This window comes from Hemibagrus wyckioides, linkage group LG03 (assembly GCF_019097595.1).
Source record: "Hemibagrus wyckioides isolate EC202008001 linkage group LG03, SWU_Hwy_1.0, whole genome shotgun sequence".
Lineage (NCBI taxonomy): Eukaryota > Metazoa > Chordata > Actinopteri > Siluriformes > Bagridae > Hemibagrus > Hemibagrus wyckioides.
In genome coordinates this window covers 27,854,839-27,876,667 of record NC_080712.1, presented here as the reverse complement: position 1 = coordinate 27,876,667, position 21,829 = coordinate 27,854,839, and the positions used below count along the sequence as shown (strand labels likewise).

The window sequence follows — 21,829 nt, the reverse complement described above, 5'->3', positions numbered from 1 at the left end:
GTAGCCAGATTTTCTGGCACTTCATGTTCATCAGTTCATGTATACTAACAAGCTCCTCGGGGGATTAGGGATTAGATTCTTTCCTTTATAAACATCCTTCATTTTACTCCAAACACACTGTGAGCATGTGTTGCCAAAAAGCCCTATTCTTCTCGCCTCTGACCACAAACTGATGTCCAGTCAAAGTTTCAATAACATCTAGTGAATTTCAGACAGGTACATCATTTGTGTTTAGAAAGAAAAGGTTTTCACTTCTGGTGTGCCTTCTAAAGAGCCTGTTGGTATGACGATGGTGTCTAAATTTAGATTTGTAAACTGACTTGACTACAAAATGCTGCCATTTTCAAGAACCTTAAAGAAATTATTTGCCTCCTCAGTGTGTGTTAAAGCCGAAAACACTTATACACTATATTTCCAAAGGTTTTTGGACACCCCTCCAAATCATTGAATTCAGGTGTTGTTTTTCAGGAGTTGGGCTCAGCCCCTTCGTTCCAGTGAAAGGAACTCTTAATGCTTCAGCATACCAAGACATTTTGGACAATTTCATGCTCCCAACTTTATGAGAACAGTTTGGGGATGAACCCTTCCTGTTCCAACATAAAAGCAACAAAGCAAGATCCATAAAGTCATGGATGAGTGAGTTTGGTGTGGAGGAACTTGACTGGCCTGCACAGAGTCCTGACCTCAACCCGATAGAACACCTTTGGGATGAATTGGAGCGGAGACTGCGAGCCGTCCAACATCAGTGCCTGACCTCACAAATGCCTTTTTCTAGAATAATTCCCATAAACACACTCATTGTGGAAAGCCTTCCCAGAAGAGTTGAAGCTGTTCTTGCTGCAAAGGGCTGGCCAACTCCATATTAAACTCATGTGCATGTAAAGGCAGACATCCAATTTTAGCCTGGCTCACAGTCTCCTCTCTAATTCATCCCAAAGGTGTTCTATCGGTTTGACTCTGTGCAGGCCAGTCAAGATCCTCCACACCAAACTCGCTCATCCATGTCTTTATGGACCTTGCTTTGTGCACTGGTGTGCAGTCATGTTGGAACAGGAAGCAGCCATCCCCAAACTGTTCCCACAAAGTTGGGAGCATGAAATTGTCTAAAATGTCTTGGTATGCTAAAGCATTAAGAGTTCCTTTTACTGGAACCAAGGGGCCAAACCCAACCCCTGAAAAACAACACCTGAATTCAATGAATTGGAGGGGTGTCCCAAAACTTTTGGAAATATAGTGTATTATCATCCAGACCGATTGGAGACCCTGTCTTTCCCAAGGGTGCCAGCAATGTCGGTCCTTTCCAATATGGCGGATGCTTTGACGTATCAGAGGAGCCATCAACAGCAGCCAAGGCTTCTACGTGAACTAATAGCCAATGCAAAGAAAGGAGGCGGGATTTTTATTTATTTTTTTTTTTAGAACACGGGTGGGAAAGAAAGCGCATCGAGTAAATCCAAGCGCCCCTTTCAGAATATTTACTTTAGATGTAGATGGTTAGCGGGAGCCGTGCGCGTGTACAGCCTGATAATACCAGCAGATTAAATGATTTAACGGAGAAGATTTGCGACATTTTTGCGACACCGGAGCTCCGGCGAGTCCATGAACACGGCTTGGGCTTTCGGTCCAAACTCAAGAATGTAGCGGGAAGAGAAAGCGTTAAGGGCGAGCGCAGGTAAGACGAGATGTTGTCACCTTTAATGAGTTTTATGCGCGTTCAATAAGTGAGCCTTGAGGTAATGAATTTAACACAGAACCAGGTGCGGTGAAGCCGTTAGCTGGGCTGCTAGTCATTGTAGGTATGTATCTAAGCTAGCTAAGGTTAACGGTGGTCTCGTGCACTGTAGGTTATTAATCAGTGTGTTTATGCTTACACTACCTGCTTCCTCACACACACACACAAACCTGACTTTTTCCCCTCTAAACACCCTCTAAACAATTTAACATGCCTCCTGACAAATATTACGTTACGACGTTTTAATATTTGGCTTCAGTGTGAACAGTTTACTCCCAAACACACTCTACATTAGTTCTACATTAGTGAGTTTCCATTGCTTTCATTTAATTGAGTTCACACACGTACACACACTTCCTTGGTTACACGTTGCTTGGTGGCATGTCAGGAGTAGAGCCCTAGACACATACACACACACACACACACACACACACCTCATCACCACCTGTTCACGCACACATGACCACTGGTGTTGAAAGCCAACTATTTCTCTCAAGTAGCTAATGCACGCGCACAATATCTCCAGGTGACGTCACTGATCAATTGACATCTTCCCTGTATGGACAGAATAACTTACGATCAAAAGGTGTTGCATGATTTTTACCATAATAGAAAACAATTAAGGAATCGACATCACAGCAGTCCATGCGGTCCTACACCAATATTCCTTGTCAGGATAATGTGATCTGTGGCCTCTTAGGACTTCAGTACGGCCCAGTGGGAAGCGAAGTGGATTATTTTCACTTAACCACGGTCAGGAGTATCTTATTCCACTTATAGCTGAGTGATCTGTTGGAGATTGCAGTGTTTATTCATCACGAGCATGTTGGGTGCGTGGTAAGAGTTTATCGGTAGATTTAAGGTCATAGAATGTGTGAGAGATTCGTTAGTGAGATAGTTGCTTGCTAGTCGTTCCTTACCCAGCATCATCTTTTCTGCCTCTTTGTGCTTTGTCTCCCTCTTTCTCCAAAAACACAGCATGTCATTTTCTGAGAAACCAGAGAACATAAACTTCTCCCTGTCCTGAAGACTTTCCTGAATCGAAAAACTTTCACAAAGCCCTGTGACTAGTCAAGGTGCTGAGAAAACCGAAACGGTTTTCATAAGAAAAGAAATATGTAAATAAATGTCTCATAACAAAATTAAAAGAAAAGTAAAATGTGTTTAGACGAAGTAGAAGCCCTGAGACTGAGTACTGTGGATGGAGTATTATAGAAGTGCATGTGGGACAGTAGTGATCAGTGATTAGTCGTTGGTGATTGAGAACAACAGTGATCAGTGGTTGGTTTTTGGTGAGTTAGTCTTGTGCAAGCACGACTCTGTCTCGGATGTTGTTCAGAGGGTCAGCGGTTCAAGCCCCTGCCATATCAAGCTGCCACTGTTGGGCCCTTCAAAAAGCCCCTTAACCCTCTCTACTCCAGGGGCGCTGTATCATGGCTGGCCCTTTGCTCTGACTTCCTAATCTGGGAAGAAAAACAATGTCACTGCTGTAGTGTATATGCAACGACTTCCTCATCTGAAAGAACAGCCTAGAAGGATTGATGGCTTTCTGGTTAATACACAAACCATCTTCAGAAAGATCTCATGTCTTGATGTGATTCCTAATAAATTGGCCAGTGTGTGTTTGTCCCTGACCAAGTTCTTCTTGTCATGTATGAACATGATGTGCATAAAAGCCACTTTATTTGAAGCTGAGTGGCTTGTTACCACCACCGCCAGCTGATTGCAATGGCATCCTAACGTCTTCAGACCTCTAGTGAGGGTCATGTGACCTTGTGAATAGTCGTGCATCTTTTATTTCTGAGCACTGAAATGACCTGAAGGAGAATATTGGAATTCCAGCCCCTTTGACAAAAGACAGTACAGTAACCTGTATGTGCGTCCTCTTGTCTCTTTCTCTCTCGTTCGCAGGAATGATCCCAGAGAACCGTCATTCATCAGGTACGGTTAGTTTGCATCAGGCTCCATTCATCTGAGAATCCTCATTTTGGAAAACTTAAAGGGTGTGCCTCAGAGAGAGAGAGAGTAAGAATAAGAGCTCAGCTATGACTCAAGAGATCTCGTGATTTCGCTCTATCCCAGATGATTACCGCTGATGTAGTGTCCTTGAGCAAAGCGCTCCACTCTGAGCCGCTGTATCAGGGCTGTCCATGTGCGCACTCAGAAAAATAGCTTCTACTTCTACTTGGAACTGAAAGCACTGTTTCAGATAGAGTCTGCAAAGCTTCCCAGAGAGGGAGACCGGAACACCACCCGGCTTCTTAACTCACTCTAATGGCGTCCATGTTGTGACACAGAAGCTGAACATGATAAAGCATCAACCTTATTCATTTACTTAGGTCTTAAATATGTTTCACTTTTCTTATTTTTTTGTACTCTGTATAGTATTCCGTCAATTGTGTCTCGCACTGTTGGCTGGTAAAGTGCTCCTGTGGGTATCGGCGTTGCGTCAGACAGTCCCGCTGTATTTAGTTACCTTTCTAAGAGACAAGAGTCAAGAGGCCTCTGTAATGTAACCGAATATGCAAGCAGTGTGGTCTCTCCAGTGTCCTAATGTCTCTCCTATGGTTTGTTTTGTTTCTTTCTTTTTCGTCAGGGCAGCACACACAGCTTCCAGCTCTTAGGCACAAAGTTTTATTAGAAGATCAATGAACATTAATGTGCCAAGATTATTGCCACTATGTGTAAAATAAACGAACTTTTTAGACTATTACATTTTTATGTGCATTGGACAAGCATGTACAACAACATGAAATAAAAATAAACATTAAGGGATTATTTATCAGGAAGCATTTGCACAAAAGTCTTTTTGCATAAAATCTAAAAGGAAACAAAAAACGTGGTTTTGGGGAATATGTCTTGAATGATGTAAAGGAAAAATCTGAAGAAATTCACAGAGATGATGCATGCATGACCGACAGAAGAATCTCATGTGTACAACCTGCACCTCAAGTAATCCATTAGTAAGTCACATGACCGTAATATGTAGGTAGGCATTACATGTGCTAGAAATTCAATAACTTGCCTAAAACCACCAGAAACTCTATTTGTGTGCACGTGAAGCAAGGCGGTCTGTGTGGAAAGTACGCCATGTGGACCACACCCTAGACCAGACAGCTCTGTCCTTCAGTAGGAAATAAATGGGCAGAATGGTTGACCCTAGTTATTCAAGCACTCATGACATCAGCGTGTAATTTTTCCAGCTCATATCCCTGCCATAAAGTGTAGCCCAGGAGCATCTGAGGCCTCTGTTTAAAAGCTTTCGTAAAATTTGTTTTCCGAACAGGGACTTCAACTGAGACGATTACAAGCCGCACAGGTTTTCCAGCCGAGCTTGCAGCCATGTTGGAAGAGGATATGGAGGTGGCCATCAAGGTGGTGGTCGTGGGTAATGGTGCTGTAGGAAAGTCGAGTATGATCCAGAGATACTGCAAGGGCATCTTCACCAAGGACTACAAGAAGACCATTGGCGTCGACTTCCTGGAAAGGCAAATAGTGTAAGTGTGCGGCCATGCTCTGTTTGCTCAGCCATATTGCTCTGAGACTGGTTTATGTGCTGTTTTTTTTTTTTTTTTTTTTTTTTTTAATGTGCTCTGCTCTCCACTGTCTTAGTCATGTCTGGGTTTCCAGCCTTCCCCTGCTATTTATCTGACTCAGCTTTTGTTCATGTGGCTCGTTTTAGAAGCCTGTCATGTACCAGGGAAAGGCTTACAGTAACTGTTTTTCCCCTTCATGTGATTAATGGCACAGAATCAGCGCTCCTTGAGACAGAATGTTCCCTCTGTGGCTGGTACTTAAGCTGCCAAAGGTTATACATGTATGTTATTAATATATAGTATATATATCATGGCATAAGAGTATACATTTTTTATTTATATATAATGGCATGGGAGTGAGACCATCTTGATTTTCTTGCCTTCAGAGGCAACCGTGAATAAAAATCTGACTCATCCCTGCTAGCCACCGTGTGCACAAAAAAACGTGCAGCAATCAACAACAAAGACTTGCTAAGCCGGAGTCACGCTGTCAAAGCCATGCTGATACAGAAATAAATTATTTAATTATTATAGATTGGGGAGAGGGGTGTACAACGTTTTACCGTTTTGCAAGATGTGTGTTAAAAATTGAATGCATCATTTCAGTGTTTGTATTCATTCTAAATGATGAGATTTTTCCCACAATGGGCTTTTTAGGTTTGAGTATGATTTTGTTCATCCCATATTACTTAAACTTTATGCTCATTAAGGGTTAATATTATATCTTCGTGTTAAGATATGGAAGTAGTTTGAAACAATAAAACATTTCCTCTCGAATATGGCGCCAGCTGGGAAAAATCTGTGGCACTCTCATAGATTAGTTTGATCTTGATAACATGCCGGAGAAATCAATACGTCTCAGTTGTTGTTGGAACGGATATAATGAGCAAGCCTGTAGGACTGCAAAATAAATAAAATATATATAATGCAGCTTGGTAAGAGGGAAGAGCAAATAATTGCTTAGTTGTCTATCATGCAAATCTATTGATTCATCCTACTAATCTATAGTGCAGCTTGTCAGTTCATTTACATTTCTGGCATTTGGCAGATGCCCTTATCCAGAGCGACTTAGATTGTATCTCATTTTATATAACTGAGGGTTGAGGGTCTTGCTCAGGGGCCCAGCAGTGGCGTCTTAGTGGACCTGGGATTCGAACTCACAACCTTCCAATCAGTCCAACATCTTAACCATTAAGCTCTACCACATCCTCTTTTTAACCTTGTTTTTGTTTCTTTTTTTGGCTAGTCTGTGAAATCTTTTGTTTGACATGTGTTTCAGAGTAAACGATGAGGACGTGCGGTTGATGTTGTGGGACACGGCAGGCCAGGAGGAGTTCGATGCGATCACCAAGGCTTATTACCGAGGTGAGGTTAACCACAGTGAAGGGCAAATGTTAAAGTGCTTTCAAAACGCAGATAGCACTGTGCTTTTTCTCACCTAGTCCCTGGCAGAAAAACCCATATAAAATATGAAAAAAATTGAAAGCTTTGCACTATTGAATGGCAATTTTTATGCACTTTCTAGGTGCCCAGGCCTGTGTCCTTGTCTTCTCCACCACGGACAGAGAGTCGTTCGAGGCCATCAGCAGCTGGAGGGAGAAAGTGGAGATGGAAGTTGGTGACATTCCTACCGTTCTGGTGCAGAACAAAATTGACCTCCTGGATGACACGGTGATTAAAAAGTAAGGCCGGGTGGTTTAGTGTAGAATTGTAGTATACACCGATCAGGCATAACATTATGACCTAATGTTGTGTTGGTCCCCCTTTTGCTGCCAAAACAGCCTTGACCCATCATGCCCTGTGTATTCTGACACCTTTCTATCAGAACCAGCATTAACAACTTTAGCACTTTGAGTAACAGTAGCTCGTCTGTTGGATCGGATCAGATGGGCCAGCCTAAGCTCCCCATGTGCATCAATGAGCCTTGGCCAGCCATGATCCTGTCGCTGGTTTACCACTGTTCCTTCTTTGGATCACTTTTGATAGATACTGACCACTGTGGATCTGGGAACGCCCCACAAGAGCTGCAGTTTTGGAGATGCTCTGATCCAGTCGTCTAGCCATCACAATTTGGCCCTTATCAAACTCACTCAAATCCTTACGCTTGCCCATTTCCCCTGCTTCTTTGAGGACAAAATGTTCCCTTGCCGCCTAATATATCCCACCCACTAACAGGTGCCATGATGAGGAGATAATCAGTGTTATTTACTTCCTGTCACTGCTCATAATGTTATGGCTGATCGGTGTACTGTTTGTCATCCGTGTCACATCAGTGTCTTAACACTTCCACTCTTCCTGTTGCAGTGAGGAAGCAGAGGGTCTTGCTAAGAAGCTCAAGTTGAGATTTTATCGGGCCTCGGTGAAAGAGGATCTCAATGTCAACGAAGGTTTGTAACACTGTGACAGAATATGTTACAGGACTACACAGTGAAGCTGAGTGAATGAATTGACCTCACTGCATGTAGTCATTAAAATCACACATCAACCGCCTCAATCAAACTGCACTATAAGACTAAATATTGTAGAAAATGCCTTGTTAGAGATTGTGTAAGATTAACTATGAAGAGAACTGATGTAGCATTTATTTTTAACAGCTAGCTAATTAAAGACCGGTTAAAAATATACCTCTGTAATATCAGTGCTGATGGAAGTCATAGCCACATAAGATTTATCTGTCGGGGTTAATAGGGTTATCTGTATCTGTGTTTCACGACACAGTATGAAGCAACATGTTTTGGATAGTCTGTTATAGAAAAGTATTAGACCTGCTTTATTATCCACAGTTCTAATAAAATGAAATTATTCATTTAAAAAAAATAGCAGCAATTATTTTAGTCAGGAGTATGCAGTGTTGTCCCTGTAGCCTTTAGAAATGGCAAGTAAACAAGTGACGCATTGATATTAATGAAAATGATATAAACATCATCGTCCAGCGTTGATTTATCCTTATCCTGAGAGTTAAAGGTGAATGTCTTATTTCTGCACCATAACACACCCTTATTCTCTTCTGTAGTTTTTAAATACCTTGCGGAAAAATACCTGCAGCGCCTGAAGCAACAGACGGCTGAAGATCCCGACGTCGTTCACACCTCAAGCAATAAAATCGGTGAGAACTAAAACTGACATGTTTAATCATCATCTGCATTTTCATGTTATAAATTCTGACATTTACGTTTCGAACAAAAACGTCAGGTTTGCTTCTTCTAATATGTCGGTGTTGTTTCTATAGTAACAGCTCATACGCACAGACTTGTGTAGCAGACGCACTTCATACTCGGAGCAAAATAATTGAGTTGATGTAACAAAGAAAAACATTTCACTGTTATGGTGTATTTGGCGCACACTAAGACTGACAAGATTCCTTCTAACGTTATCATTCATTTTTACCATCTGTGCATTGGACTGTTTTTTCTCTTTCGTGCAATACGTGTGTAGAGGTGTATGATTTGGTAACACGTGTTATTACCTACCTGATTCCTGCCAAAGGAAAGTCGTCTGCGGGCTTAATTGTATTCGTTGGAAGCATGATGTGGTATAAGAGGAACAAACCATGCTGTTATATGAAATTATCCTGTAACAGCATCCTCTTCATCGTACCCTTACTTTCTCAACACCACCTTTTTTTTTTCTTGTTGAAATATGCAGCACACACATCCACGTAGTTCATCTGACGTGACATTTTGTTTAATAAAATGATCCTGAGCCTTCAGCAGATGCACTGAGAGTATGTCCTGCACATGTACATGATGAAATGGTGACACAATCACTCTTATCAATCTGTTCCCTTCACTCTTTAGGCGTGTTCAACACGAGCAGTGGCAACCAACCGAACCAGAACTCCAGCGACCTCAATGGGCGTGAGGTCATCAACCTGCGACCGAACAAGCAGAGAACTAAGAAGAATAAAATCGCCTTCGGTAGCTGCAGACTTCTCTAGGACGTCTCCACGTTATGCCTCGTTTCGCCTTGTAGGTCTGGGTGACGCGTATCACGGTCCAGAGTCGGTGAAAGGCTACGTCTCAGTGTAAACGCTGTCAGTGCGGAGGTGGCGTTTAAATTGAGGTCAGCTTTTTCACATACTGTGGTTTCGTTACATGTCTCTGATTCCTGTGGATGAGTCTCATGTCATGTGATGGTAGAAGTAAGAAGGAATGTGGTGTATCTGTGGAATTGTGGGAATGCATTCCCCTGTTGGTTGTAAAGCAACAGTGGTTTGTGACACTCCGGTACGTACGTTTTAATCAGGCCTTAGGGATGATGATGATGATGATGATGATGATGATTAAGCAGCTTTGTCTTGCTTGATCACAGACAGACACTCAAAGCCTTTTTTTTTTTTTTTTTTTTTTTAAACAATCAGCAACTTTTTCAAAACAATAATCTCTAAAATCTTGACTCCGAACCCTTGATTTGGATTACAAGCTTTTGTTTCCTTAAATTGCTATTAAATCAAATAAATTTTAAGTTGCTCTATTAATCTAGAAAGTAAGATCGCATGTTACTTTATACGGTGTAGAGCAGGGTAACTTGACACGACGCACACTAAGACTGACAAGATTCCTTCTAACGTTATCATTCATTTTTACCATCTGTGCATTGGACTGTTTTTTCTCTTTCGTGCAATACGTGTGTAGAGGTGTATGATTTGGTAACGCGTCGTTCCATTCAAAATCATTCGAAATTCTTAATAAGTACTAAAAAAAGGTATTTTTGTAAGCGAAAACGTCATCTAAAAACCATAGCATTAACACAGTGCCAAAAAAAATCGTTTTTAATCTGTATGTACTTGTAAGAAATGTAAATATTGTTAGTAAAATTTTAACTACGGGAAATGTGACCACACTTTTGTTGAATATTTTAGTGTGATCAGATTTAAAAAAATATATATATTAACAGATTTAATGTGCAGCTTGTCATGACCAACACTAGAGTTCACTAATGCACAGCCGAAGCCCAGGATTGTGCAGACTGATGTAATGTTCTGCTGCTTGTAAACACTAACAGTCCAGAATATTCCACATGAACAGTGGAATATATTGTATATCTCTGTTAAAGCCTCATTTGAACAATGATGGCTGTGAAATGAAATGATTTGTATGCTGGGTTCAATTTTCTGTACCTTTTCTGTAAACTCCTGGGTTTAAAGTTCCTCTAAATCAGCTAGGGACCCATTTAATTAAAAAAAAAGATGATGTTTCTGCAATTGGCCAGCTATGTGTTAGCAGTGCACTGCATAATAAAATCACACCGGATCAGAAGTGATCTCGGTGAGCTAGTGAACGGTTTTTTCCAGAAATTGTTGGGTTGGCAGTTTCTAGAGTTTATACAGAATGATGTAATCCATTGAGCATCAAATGCTTTGGAGGAAACCCAGAGCGATTAGAGCAGAATTGCCAGAGAAGGTCAAGCTGACAGGAAAGCTACAGTAACTCGACTACTCTTTGCAGCCGTGGTGAGCAGAAAAGAACAGCATGTTGATCCTTATGATCCTTGAGGTGGATGAGTTACAACAACAGAGGATCACAGCAAGAACAGGAATCTGTGGCTACAGACACCCAAACTCTGCATTTTGTAAAACCTCCCAAATCTCAACTTCTGCTGCAACATTAGGATCTGAATTTGGCATCCCAGAGACAGGATCCATGGATCAATCCTGCCTTGGTTAGTCTGGTGGTGGCTGGTTATGCATTGCACTGCTTACACAGCAGCTGATTAGTTTTGCTGTTAAAGTAGATGGTGGGAATCCAACCATTCAAACATCATCATATCATATTTTGGCTCCTCATTGAAGCCATGGAGCTCCTAGGACAAATTTGTTGGTAATATGAACATTAAGTTCCTTGATTTTCTGTAGCTCTGGCTACACTACACAGAACCCAGTGTGTGTGAACCATGGCTCTAAACGATCTGCTGCCTCAGGTTCACAACCCCAAGTGGCCCATAATCTGTCTTTAAAGAGAACACACCTGTCCTTTTCAAGCGCCCGCATGCACACTTTGATTCCTGTTGCTGTAGATTCCTTCCACTGTTTTTCTTCCACTGTTGACTATGGGTAATGACAGCAACACTTATACACTGTCAGGAGGGGGAAAGTCCCATGAATTCCACTCTCATTCTTTGCTTTCGCTTTCGTCATCATTTAAACAATTTGATGTATCCCATCTAGCGCCTTATATTTCCTGGCGGAAAAACAATCAGATCTTTCACATTAAAGCAGAAAAAGCCTGGTAATGTGAACATATTTGTACTGACTCAAGAATCCAGGCGTTCCGTTTAATGTGTATAAAATCTCTGAATTGGACCAGTGTTCTTGTTTATCTAAATTATTTAAAGTAATCAGTATAAACTTATGAGACAGAACACAATATAAATGTGCAGTTAAGCAGCTGAGGAGTAAAGGTATAGCTTTCAGAAGCTTCTCTAAGCTCCAGCTTGAGTTCTGAGGGTCTCCCTGTCTGTTTCAAAGCGCACATTCGTTTGTAGTCTATTCTATTCCATCCTTGATCAATCTCGAAAGTAATGAGGAAATGTACCCAGCTCAGCATACATCAAACTATATAAAACACTCGATCAGTCTGGCATATCTGCCTCCTTTTCTTGCGTTTACGCACAACATGCATGCCTTACATTTGATCCATGTATGAATGTGTTCTAGCCGGTACTTAGCCACAACGACCAGCGATATGTTTACAGTTGTAATCAGCTTTATACGACTTTGCTCTCTTTGTATTTTGTAATTCTGTGTAATCTAATCATTAACTTTCTTTGGATATAAAGATTCATGCCTACATTACCATGGATTCAAGGCACTTTATTTGTCGAAAGAAAGAAAGAAAAGATAAGCAGGTCACTTTATCACAGAGCACAACCTCGAGTTAAATATATTCCATCTGTTACGACTGCTCGTAGTGGTTCCACTCCGTTCTCTTTGGGTTTACGATGCCTTTATATTCAATGTAAACTTGACATTTTCAAGTAAATGTTGCCGAGCATTACTGCACTCACTGTCTTTAAATATTTCACAGAGATGTTGTTAAAAAAAAAAAAAAAACAAGAAAAGGAAAAGAAAAAAAAATATACTTTTCTGTGATAAGTTTTTTTTTTTTTCTCTCTCTCTCTTCTTTCCCCTCAAACGTGTCTTATCTGGCGTCACTTTGTACATTTACGTCTTTGCTCTGGTAGATGGTAGTCATTTTACAAATAAAGAATCTATTTTAACCTTCAGTCTCCATTTAACATATTTTATATATTTTTTTCTGTACTGTATTGATCTGTCTAAGCTATATTCATGTACTACATTGTTACACTGTGCATCAGTAATTTATTTAAATGACCATTTGGGTGGGGGAACGAATATGGAGGTGGTTTTAAATACTGCAGGATCGTTCCTTTAAAGGTAGATGCTGAGATACTGCATGGTATAACACTTCTGAGTGTTATTTGAGTTTGTTTGATCAGTGGCCTCTCAACAGCGCTTAGCACTTAAACGCGATCCCATTTCCATTTGCGTAAGCTTCTCAAACATCCCTTCACTTCGCTCGTCCTTGGCTACCGTGACAAGCGTTGTACTAGACCATGTGACAACCTTAACAACCTTATGAAGAATTCCACTAGAGCAGGATACCAGACGAGGTCTAATTTGAACCCTCAATATGTGCATACCATATGCAGCTCAAAATACACCCTATACGTTAGGGGTGCTATAGTACACAACGCTGGATATCTTGAAGCTGGATTAAACCTTAAGCCTAACCACAGTGTTTGGCTTTGTTTTGTTTCTGAATCTCTTTCTTCCCTGGGAAATACTGAAAAGTTCATAATTGGTCTCAGCTACTGATGTGCACAGGACTTGGAAATATAAACTATTATATTTATTTATAAGTATTAGTCAGTTTTCTTCTTAATCTCACAGATGTTTCGGCTCTCATTAATTAGGTTTTGTTAGTAGAGGCTTTAAATAACATCTAAGAGATACATGAGAACATATCCAAGTTGTCAAGATACACTAGATTGCCAAAAGTTTTGGGACACCCCTCCAAATCATTGAATTCATGGGTTGGGCTTGGGCCCTTAGTTCCAGTGAAAGAAACTCTTAATGCTTCAGTATAACCAAGATATTTTGCACAATTTCATGCTCCCAACTTTGGGGGAACAGTTTAGGGACAACCCCTTCCTGTTCCAACATGACTGCACACGATAGAACACCTTTGGGATGAATTAGAATGGAGACTGTGAGCCAGGCCAAAACTGGGATGTCTGCCCATGAATGTAATCTCTTCTGGGAAGAGTTTAGAGTGTGTTTATGGGAGTTTTTGACCATTCCTCTAGAAGCGCATTCGTGAGGTCAGGCACTGATGTTGGACGAGAAGGTCTGGCTCACAGTCTCCGCTCTAATTCATCCCAAAGGTGTTCTATCAGGTTGAGGTCAGGATTCTGTGAAGTTCCTCCACACCAAACTCACTCATCCATGTCTTTATGGCCCTTGCTTTGTGCACTGGTGAGCAGTCATGTTGGAACAGGAAGGGGTCATCCCCAAACTGTTCCCACAAAGTTGGGAACATGAAATTGTCCAAAATGTCTTGGTATGCTGAAGCATTAAGAGTTCCCTTCACTATTAACTCAACTAAGGGGCCAAGCCCAACCACTGAAAAACAACAATGATTTGGAGGGGTGTCCCAAAACCTTTAGCAGTGTAGTATATGTGATATATTCTGTTGCCATTACATGCTTCCATTTTAATTTAGTTGCCCCTGTTACAAAGCATCAAATATAATACAAGATGTGTTTCTGATATTCTTATGAAAAGAAGTCCAAATGGTGGTATAAGAGAAAAAGTTTCCCAGTGATTAGTGAAGGTTTTAGTTAGGCACTCCACTCGAGAGGTGGTGTCTTAATCCCATGTCATCATTCACCATTGGCACATTTGGACTCCTCCACCTTCTGGTTATCCATTATCTTAATGGTTTTCTCAGCGTTGTCCATGTTCCGTATGAGCGTCTCGAGTCGCCGCTTGATTTTCTTCTGGTCTTCTAATGCGCAGCTGATCACAATGCTCTGGAATTTCTGGTCAATTGGAACAAGCGGTGCCTCTGTAAGACAGGCGGCGTGAAGCGCCTGCAGCTTCTTCCTCGCACTCTCCATGTCGTCGAGCACTTTAGCAGCGATCTCGTCGATGATTGCTGTAGCTGACCTCAACGCGTCTTCCTGCTGTGTGCTCCGGATAGTGTCTACAGAGACGGTCACCGTCAGTGTCCGGTTCATGAGTCTGCTAGCGGTCACCGTGAGTTCTTCTCGTTCTCCTAGGGGGCGCAGGAAAGCAGGGTGTGTCTCACTTCTGCACTTGCACTTCCATAGTCTTCATTATACACAATGGGTTTATTTAACGTGTGGCCTTACCGTCACAAATGGTTCGCATTTCCTGGCTGTTCTGAATGGACTGGATCGCTTCGATTAAGCACTCCCGTTCTTGTTCCATAGCTGTGGCCGTTTCCCTTAGTGCCTCCACCCTGAGAAACACGACGGTTAAACCTCTGTTTTTTCAGGATATGAATGAACACATCATCAGACTCTAAAATAAGAATTAATTAATTATTTATTAGCAGGCAAATGCAATGTATAGAGTAAATGTCTTAAAGTAAAGCATGTAAACAATGTAAATGTTAAACTAATTCAATGGCTTTATAATATTTACCTTAACCACTGCATTTATTGAACACTTTCTGACATAAGACAGAGGCAAACTTTGGAAAAGGGTGAAACGAACAAAGGCGAGATATGCCTGAAGCTTTAAATTGTATTTATTAAAGTCTTTACAGACAGTATATGTATGTATATATACATACACACTCCAATGGACTAAAATATGTGGAACATGGAAGAGACTGATAAGCCAAACCTACACATCTGTATAAACTGTTCATGAAAAGCCAAGGAGGAGTAGCACAGAATAACTGGATCACACGCAGATGAATAAACTGAATGAAATGTTATGTAGGAGGAAATACTTTTTAAGCTGTCTATCTCTTCAAGGATTGACTTGAGGAACTCTGGTGTAGCTTAATGCCATCAGTGCACCTCACGCCTCGTGCACCAAACGGTATTTATAGCCTTCGCACGAGCAACATTTTTACAGCTGTCCTAGATTTACTCATGCCAACAGGTTTTTTTTTTTACCATATACCGGAAATAAAGACTTACAGTTCGTATATCTTTTTAGGAATAATACTGTCGGAGGATATGTAGTAAACATCGACCCTCTTTCACACACGCATTTCCTGACGTCGCTGTTGCTGTAATGTCCAAGCCACGTACTTACCTCATTTCAATTTCATCCAAACTCTCCAGTAAACGCATGGATCGATCCGCCATGGACACTGACCTACTGAATTTGCCTTTCGAGGCGTCGGTGTTTATTCTGGCGCTGATTTTTGCCTGAGCCATGTCGGTACTCTGTGTCCGCGTGCGTGTCCGTGTGCGCGTGAGGAAGTCTCTGAGTGAAAGGCGTGCCAAGGCTTTCTCTCTCTCTCTCTCTCCTCGTGTTCACTCCAGTGCTTTCTAGAGTTTTCCTTGATGGGACAGCAGCCCTGAGGAACATCTCCAAACATGGGCTGGAACTTCCCAGAAGTAAACTCACGCTCCTTAAGACTGCAGGAGTGTTACAGAGAAAAGGGTGGGATTCTTACTGTGACCCCTCAGAGGAGTCATTGTGGTGTATGTGAGGTTAAAGAAAAGGATAAGGTCCACCCTGAAAGCCATTAAATGTTTCTACTGAAATATATATGTTGTCCTGGATTGTCATTATTTCTGTGAGAAGATAGATCTTGGCTCTCATTGAAGATCAGGTTAATTATAATGATACATTGATCAGGTATAACATTATGACCACCTGTCTAATATTGGTGTCAGTCCCTCTTTTGCTGCCAAAACTGCCCTGACCCATCATGCACTGTGTATTCTGACACCTTTCTATTAGAACCAGCATTAACTTCTTCAGCAGTATGAGCAACAGTAGCTCGTCTGTTGGATCGGATCACATGAGCCAGCCTTCGCTCTCCACGTGCATCAATGAGCCTTCGCCGCCCATGAACCTGTCGCCGGTTCACCACCGTTTTTCCTCCTTGGACCACTTTTGATAGATACTGACCATTGCAGAGTGGGAACACCCCACAAGAGCTGCAGTTTTGGAGATGCTCTGATCCAGTCGTCTTATAAAGTTATTGCCAGAGTTAAGCATTAGTTTTCTTTATTTGCTCCTCAGAACACATTCACAAAAAATATTTAACAGCTTACAGTCATTACAACAAATGAAATGAAAAAGAACAAATTATGTGTGTTTGTGTGTGTGTAGCTTCTGATCAAAAGTCCACCAGGCTTCTCTTCAGAGCTTCTTCCATCTCTGTGTAGAAATGTGGAAAGAAAATTAGATAGTGAGTAATTCCAATGTACAGGTCGTGTGTGAGGGAAATAAAGGATGCATTAATGTGCCAAAGACAAAAAACCTGCTTAATAATTACAGTGAGGGAAAATGGTCTGATAAAATGATGAATATACAGAAAATGAATAGTTAAGTTATATCATAGGTTCCAGTTTATTTTCTTCGGGAATCGCTGAACAGTAAATCTTGATTAACATACACTATACTGCCAAAGGTTTTGGGACACCCCTTCAAATCATTGAATTCAAGTGTTGTTTTTCAGGGGTTGGGCTTGGCTTCTTAGTTGGAGGAGGAACTTGACGGGCCTGCACAGAGTCCTCAACCTAATAAAAAACACCTTCGGGATGAATTAGAGCAGAGACTGTAAGCCAGGCCAAAAAGTCTGCCTTTACATGCACATGAATTTAATATGGAGTTGGGGCGATAACAGCTTCAACTCTCCTGGGAAAGCTTTCCACAAGGTTTAGGGGTGTGTTTATGGGAATTTTTTACCTTTTCTCTAGAAGTGCATTTGTGAGGTCAGGCACTGATGTTGGACGAGAAGGCCTGGCTCTCAGTCTCCACTCTAATTCATCCCAAAGGTTGAGGTCAGAACACTGTGCAGGCCAGGCAAGTTCCTCCACACCAAACTCACTCATCCATGTCTTTAAGGACCTTGCTTTATGCACTGGTGTGCAGTCATGTTGGAACAGGAAGGGGCCAGCTCCAAACTGTTCCCACAAAGTTGGGAGCATGAAATTGTACATAATGTCTTGGTATGCTGAAGCATTAAGAGTTCCTTTCACTGGAACTAAGGGGCCAAGCCCAACCCCTGAATTCAATGATTTGGATGGGTGTCCCAAAACTTTTGGCAATATAGTGTAAATAGCTCTGTTCCATTTCTGTCTCTTTCCCTTTCTAAGCTTCACTAGCTTTAGTGGAAATAGAAGTACTTCAAGATGATTAGCCAACTGGATGTCACTTATTACCACTGGTATAGCCTAAAGCTTAAATCAATTTAAATGAGACTGTATGTTATGGACCTAAACAAACCCATAATATCAATTTATTTGCAAAAAAATAAGTGATTGCATATTGATACACCCTGTTGCTGTGAAACCCCAAAATTAGTCCTGGTGCAAGAATTTACCCACAGAAGCACACCTCAAAGTGAAACATGGTGGAGGTAGCATCATGTTGTAGGAATGCTTTTTATCAGAGGGACTAAAAACTAGTCATGTTTGAGGGTAGATGGATGAATTGTGAATTTCCCTTTGGGATGAATGAAGTATCTACCTACCTACCTACCTGCCTGCCTGCCTGCCTACCTACCTATCTATCTATCTACTCATGAAGCCAAATACTGGACAATTCTAAAAGCGTACTGGGAAAGCTACTGTGGATTGGTTTCAAACCAAGAAGCTACAAATTTGGTAGTTTGTCACAAATAATCTGAATCAGATCTTGTTCTGGTTATCACTGGATATGCATTTCTCTTCTACTTCTTAACCAATCTGATTTATAGCAATTCTTGCCTAATTCTTCAGTATAAATACACAACTGTGTCAATTTAAAGAGAGCGAAGTGCTACATTTTACAGTCACATCTAAAACAGCCCCCAACCACCACACCATGTAAACAAAGCCTCAAACAGTGCTCCTTATCACCCAAGCTTCTCTTTATACCCTTTACTAGCCCATTGGGAGTTTACCAAGCTGATCTCAGATATGCTGGTACCTCATTTCAAAGTCACAAAGCTGGTGAAAATAGACACCTGATTATTGAATGCAAGCTCAGCTGTACAATTTTAATAATTATGTCCACAACTGGTCAAAAAAAAGAAGAAGAATGTCTTGACCCACCCTGGTCAAATGAAGTTGGCTTCTTCGCTTCTTCTGCACTTAAAGCCAAAGCCAGTTTAATCTCCTCATCAAAGTCACCTGAGGAAACAGTTTTCTGTGAATACACATATTTTGAAATTAACATCCAAATCCATTTACACAAAAGAAAAAAAAAAACAAAAAACAGAACTAGTAGATTCTTGCGGATTTACCCTGGTTATCCTTGGAAATGGTGCTCGAAGCAATAGCTGTCTTTACATCCTGAAACTCGTCAGCTAGAAAAGGAAACAGATCGATGAGCACAATAATCCCACTATGCTTCTGGAAATGATTAAGATAAACCTCACCATTCTTTTCGACAGAGATTTCCTCTGCGTTCAGAATCTTCGTGAGCAGGGTGTCGTCCTTGCTCGAGCCACCACATCGAGAGGACAGACATGGCTCCAGTAAGCAGTGATGGGCATGGTAATGTGAGTGGAAACCGGGCACGTCCTTATGGCTCTCGGAACATGACTCGCATACAACACTAAAGCTTTTGTCCTTGCCCAGAGCCTCGTGCTTTAAGTGCATGTGCGTTTTCATTTCCGCGTAAGAGCCTGTTTTGGCTGTGCATCGATGACAGACGTATCCACATTTGCCTTCTATGGCCAGCTGTTTCATGCATCTGGTAAAGGTGGACTTGGTTTCCTCTTTGGCTTTTTGAGAGCCCATGCATGGACAGAGTTGGGGAAGGCTTTTACTCGTTGTTGGTACCTCATCAGAACTGTCTGGGACTGAAAAAGATCCGTTCTCTGTTTTGTCCAAGTGGTAGTAATCCTTGCTGTGCAGGTTGGCATAGTGCTCTAGGAACTCCTGCTCAGAGTCGTACAGCATGCTGTCACAGAGTCCGCAGAAGTAGCGAAGGAGCAGCTGATTATTGTGCTCATTAGCACAGTGCCGGCGGAGGGTCGACTCTTTAAAGAACTTCTGCGGACAGTGGCCACAAGCGAACCTTTGAAAGCTGTGACTGGTCACGTCGCTGCAGTGCTTGAGGACCACAGCTTCGGAGTCAAAGATTTCCTCGCACATTCGGCACAGCCACCGTTCCTTGCTTCTGATTTCGTGTGGAGGGGAAACAGCTGGCTTGCTGTTTACAGTAGTGGATGGTTTCTGTGAAGGATAGGACAGCTGTTCTTCTTTAGTTTTTTCTCTTTCTTCATAAAAGGTGTGCCCTTGATGGGAAACACCAACATGAGACAGGATGTGCTCAATTCTTGGCATGTCTACTTTGCACAGCCTGCAGTGGTAAAGGAAGTTGGAGAGATGAGCGCCGCCGTGGAACCGGCTCATGTGCAAACGAGCGATGGACGATTCGCCCATTAGCTTACCACAGACGGCACACTTGTGAAAGATTTGGTTGGCTGCTAGAAGATGCTTGCTGGCTTGATCCTCTTCCAGGAACTGCAGGCCACATTCGCAGAACCAGGCGAGGGTCGAGGGACTATCACATTTAGCTTGAGGACTTGAGGTGGAGAGTCTCTGCCGCTTGGCAGGGGACCACAGGCAGTCGTTTTTATCTCTTCTATCCTTATGTGATGAAGATCTGGTTGCACTGGCTTGTTTAGAGGAGTGACTGGTTGTACCCTTGAGGTTTTGTCGGATTTCGTTGTAGTTGCTGTAGACCAAAAGTGCTCGCTCCATCCTGCTGATCGTCTCCACCTCGTGCTGAGTTTGTTCTTTGTGTTCCTCCATCTGTCTTTGGCTTAGGAAGATTTTGGAGCAGGCAGAGCACTGGCTCAAAACTGTGAGCTGCTTCATGACCTCAGCCATACTTTGATCAGCTTCTGCAATAGCACAGCCTTGTCTGCAGTGCACACTGGGAAAACAGAAACGGCACAATAGCACCACATACTGTAAAAAAACTGGAATAATACAGAAGATAACGTTTACCCATTTTATGTTAACTAATGAGGGCTCTCAGATGAGGGACATATTGTCAAGATGTTTCAAATTCATCACAAACATGCAGTGCAATTTTTTTTATATATATATATAAATATATCAACAACTTACTTGAAGTGAGCCTTGGCTTCCATGTGTGAAGTAAGCACCTTTGAGCAAGCTGTGCATTTGACTCTGAATGCAATATCTTTACATAAAGCAATTAGCCGGTTCTTTGCATATCGTGGAACTGGAATTGGTCCTGATGACTTCATCTCTATTAGAAAAATATTAATAAAACAGAAAAGTTGGTTCATTTCCACTGACCATGTTAAGAATTTGTAGAATCTATGAGATAAGTAAGTAGCTTAGAGGAAGGCAGCAGCATCACTAACCATGGAAAGAGACAGAGGGTGTGAAGTGGTTTTTGGCTGCCATGTGTTGGAGACACTCATCTTTGATGTTAAAGAGGAGGAAACAGGCAGGGCAAGCGAAGCAAACAATCAACTGGCAGGTCTGAGAGCTGTCATGACCACCAGTATTAGACAAGGACAACTGCAGAGGCAATCAAACATAACAGCTTCACTTCAGTGTTCCTGAGAGCTTAAAGACATTCTGAAGTGTTTCGATTGTCATTTTGCTAAAACAACTGGCTGATTAGTATCGAATCAACAGACTGGTAATCATTAATGGAAAAAAGGCAAACCTGAGAGTCCAGATGCATTCTCCAAAGCTCTTTGGTGTCAAAATGACGAGCACACGCGACACAGGCATACACAGAAGCAGGGCTGCCCTTAAGCATGATTGTAGGGTCACATGGAGAGTGGTCAAATCTGAAAAATATAACACAAATCAGCATATGTATTTAGTAGCATACTTGTAAAGATAACTGGTACTACAAAATCCGTATAGGTCTGAAAATCTGTAAGCCCCATTTATGGTAAGCAGGCAATCACACAAGTGTAAGACAATTCATACTGATATAAAAACGCTTACCTTTTAAGGTGACCCTCAAGCAGAGGGCCATTTTCATATACCCGTCCACAGTTAATGACAGGGCAGGTTTGAGGGGCGGATCTTAACGAGGGATTGGGAGCAGATCTGCGCCTCCAGCCCATGCCAGTATTGATGATACCAGGCTTTAATCCTGAAGGAAAAGAAGTATGAAGAATTCACGCTCATGTTTTGCTTTGCACATACAACCATCATTCTGTAAGATAATGTCGACCTGGCATTTTCAGCCAGATGTCCACGCAGCGTTTGGCATCACTGTTGTCCTCGTTGCTGTATCGACTCACTGCTAACTCGCGACGGCCGTGAGCTTGCTGAGAGATCATCTTCTCCTAAAGAGGCAAATACAAGCATGGCCCTTTGCTACATGATAAAA

The 21,829-nt window shown here is 41.8% G+C and overlaps 3 protein-coding genes across 6 annotated transcripts in view; 1 reads left to right on the top strand and 2 right to left on the bottom strand.

Annotated features, from left to right (window-relative positions):
* The first annotated feature begins 1,401 nt into the window (after window positions 1–1,401).
* On the top strand, window positions 1,402–9,615 carry rab23 (RAB23, member RAS oncogene family). The gene is made up of 7 exons (XM_058377910.1): window positions 1,402–1,672; window positions 5,019–5,229; window positions 6,548–6,633; window positions 6,794–6,950; window positions 7,573–7,655; window positions 8,282–8,374; window positions 9,066–9,615. Exons 2-7 carry the CDS (start codon window positions 5,075–5,077, stop codon window positions 9,203–9,205), a joined length of 714 nt encoding a protein of 237 aa, XP_058233893.1. The 5' UTR covers window positions 1,402–1,672; window positions 5,019–5,074; the 3' UTR covers window positions 9,206–9,615.
* Window positions 9,616–12,298: 2,683 nt separating this feature from the next.
* bag2 (BCL2 associated athanogene 2) lies at window positions 12,299–15,932 on the bottom strand. 2 transcript variants are annotated; one of them, XM_058377924.1, is made up of 3 exons: window positions 15,584–15,932; window positions 14,665–14,798; window positions 12,299–14,567 (listed from the first exon to the last, which is right to left on the bottom strand). In XM_058377924.1, exons 1-3 carry the CDS (start codon window positions 15,706–15,708, stop codon window positions 14,173–14,175), a joined length of 654 nt encoding a protein of 217 aa, XP_058233907.1. In that variant the 5' UTR covers window positions 15,709–15,932; the 3' UTR covers window positions 12,299–14,172. The 2 variants fall into 2 exon arrangements, with proteins under 2 accessions (XP_058233907.1, XP_058233916.1); XM_058377933.1 differs by having other exon boundaries at window positions 14,665–14,774; window positions 15,584–15,914.
* A 561-nt stretch (window positions 15,933–16,493) lies between these two features.
* Window positions 16,494–21,829, bottom strand: part of znf451 (zinc finger protein 451) — a 42,116-nt gene continuing 36,780 nt past the window's right edge. For 2 of the 3 annotated variants that reach the window (XM_058377883.1, XM_058377874.1), the window contains exons 5-13: window positions 21,671–21,785; window positions 21,439–21,589; window positions 21,149–21,275; window positions 20,838–20,997; window positions 20,575–20,719; window positions 18,870–20,377; window positions 18,735–18,797; window positions 18,544–18,621; window positions 16,494–16,663 (exon numbers count right to left, since the gene is read on the bottom strand). In XM_058377883.1, the coding sequence (XP_058233866.1) occupies window positions 16,623–16,663; window positions 18,544–18,621; window positions 18,735–18,797; window positions 18,870–20,377; window positions 20,575–20,719; window positions 20,838–20,997; window positions 21,149–21,275; window positions 21,439–21,589; window positions 21,671–21,785 (2,388 nt within the window). In that variant the 3' untranslated portion in view covers window positions 16,494–16,622. Of the gene's footprint in view, window positions 16,664–18,543; window positions 18,638–18,734; window positions 18,798–18,869; window positions 20,378–20,574; window positions 20,720–20,837; window positions 20,998–21,148; window positions 21,276–21,438; window positions 21,590–21,670; window positions 21,786–21,829 lie in introns of all 3 variants that reach the window. The other variant, XR_009203452.1, reaches the window with a different exon arrangement.

Excerpts from the sequence above, each read along its gene's own strand:
- rab23 (XM_058377910.1), top strand. The coding sequence starts at position 5,075 with ATGTTGGAAGAGGATATGGAGGTGGCCATCAAGGTGGTGGTCGTGGGT. Across the intron at positions 6,951-7,572 it reads GATGACACGGTGATTAAAAA|TGAGGAAGCAGAGGGTCTTG; the intron begins GTAAGGCCGGGT and ends TTCCTGTTGCAG. Across the intron at positions 7,656-8,281 it reads GGATCTCAATGTCAACGAAG|TTTTTAAATACCTTGCGGAA; the intron begins GTTTGTAACACT and ends TCTCTTCTGTAG.
- bag2 (XM_058377924.1), bottom strand. The coding sequence starts at position 15,708 with ATGGCTCAGGCAAAAATCAGCGCCAGAATAAACACCGACGCCTCGAAA. Across the intron at positions 14,799-15,583 it reads TTGGATGAAATTGAAATGAG|AGGTTTAACCGTCGTGTTTC; the intron begins GTAAGTACGTGG and ends CTGAAAAAACAG. Across the intron at positions 14,568-14,664 it reads AATGCGAACCATTTGTGACG|GAGAACGAGAAGAACTCACG; the intron begins GTAAGGCCACAC and ends TGCGCCCCCTAG.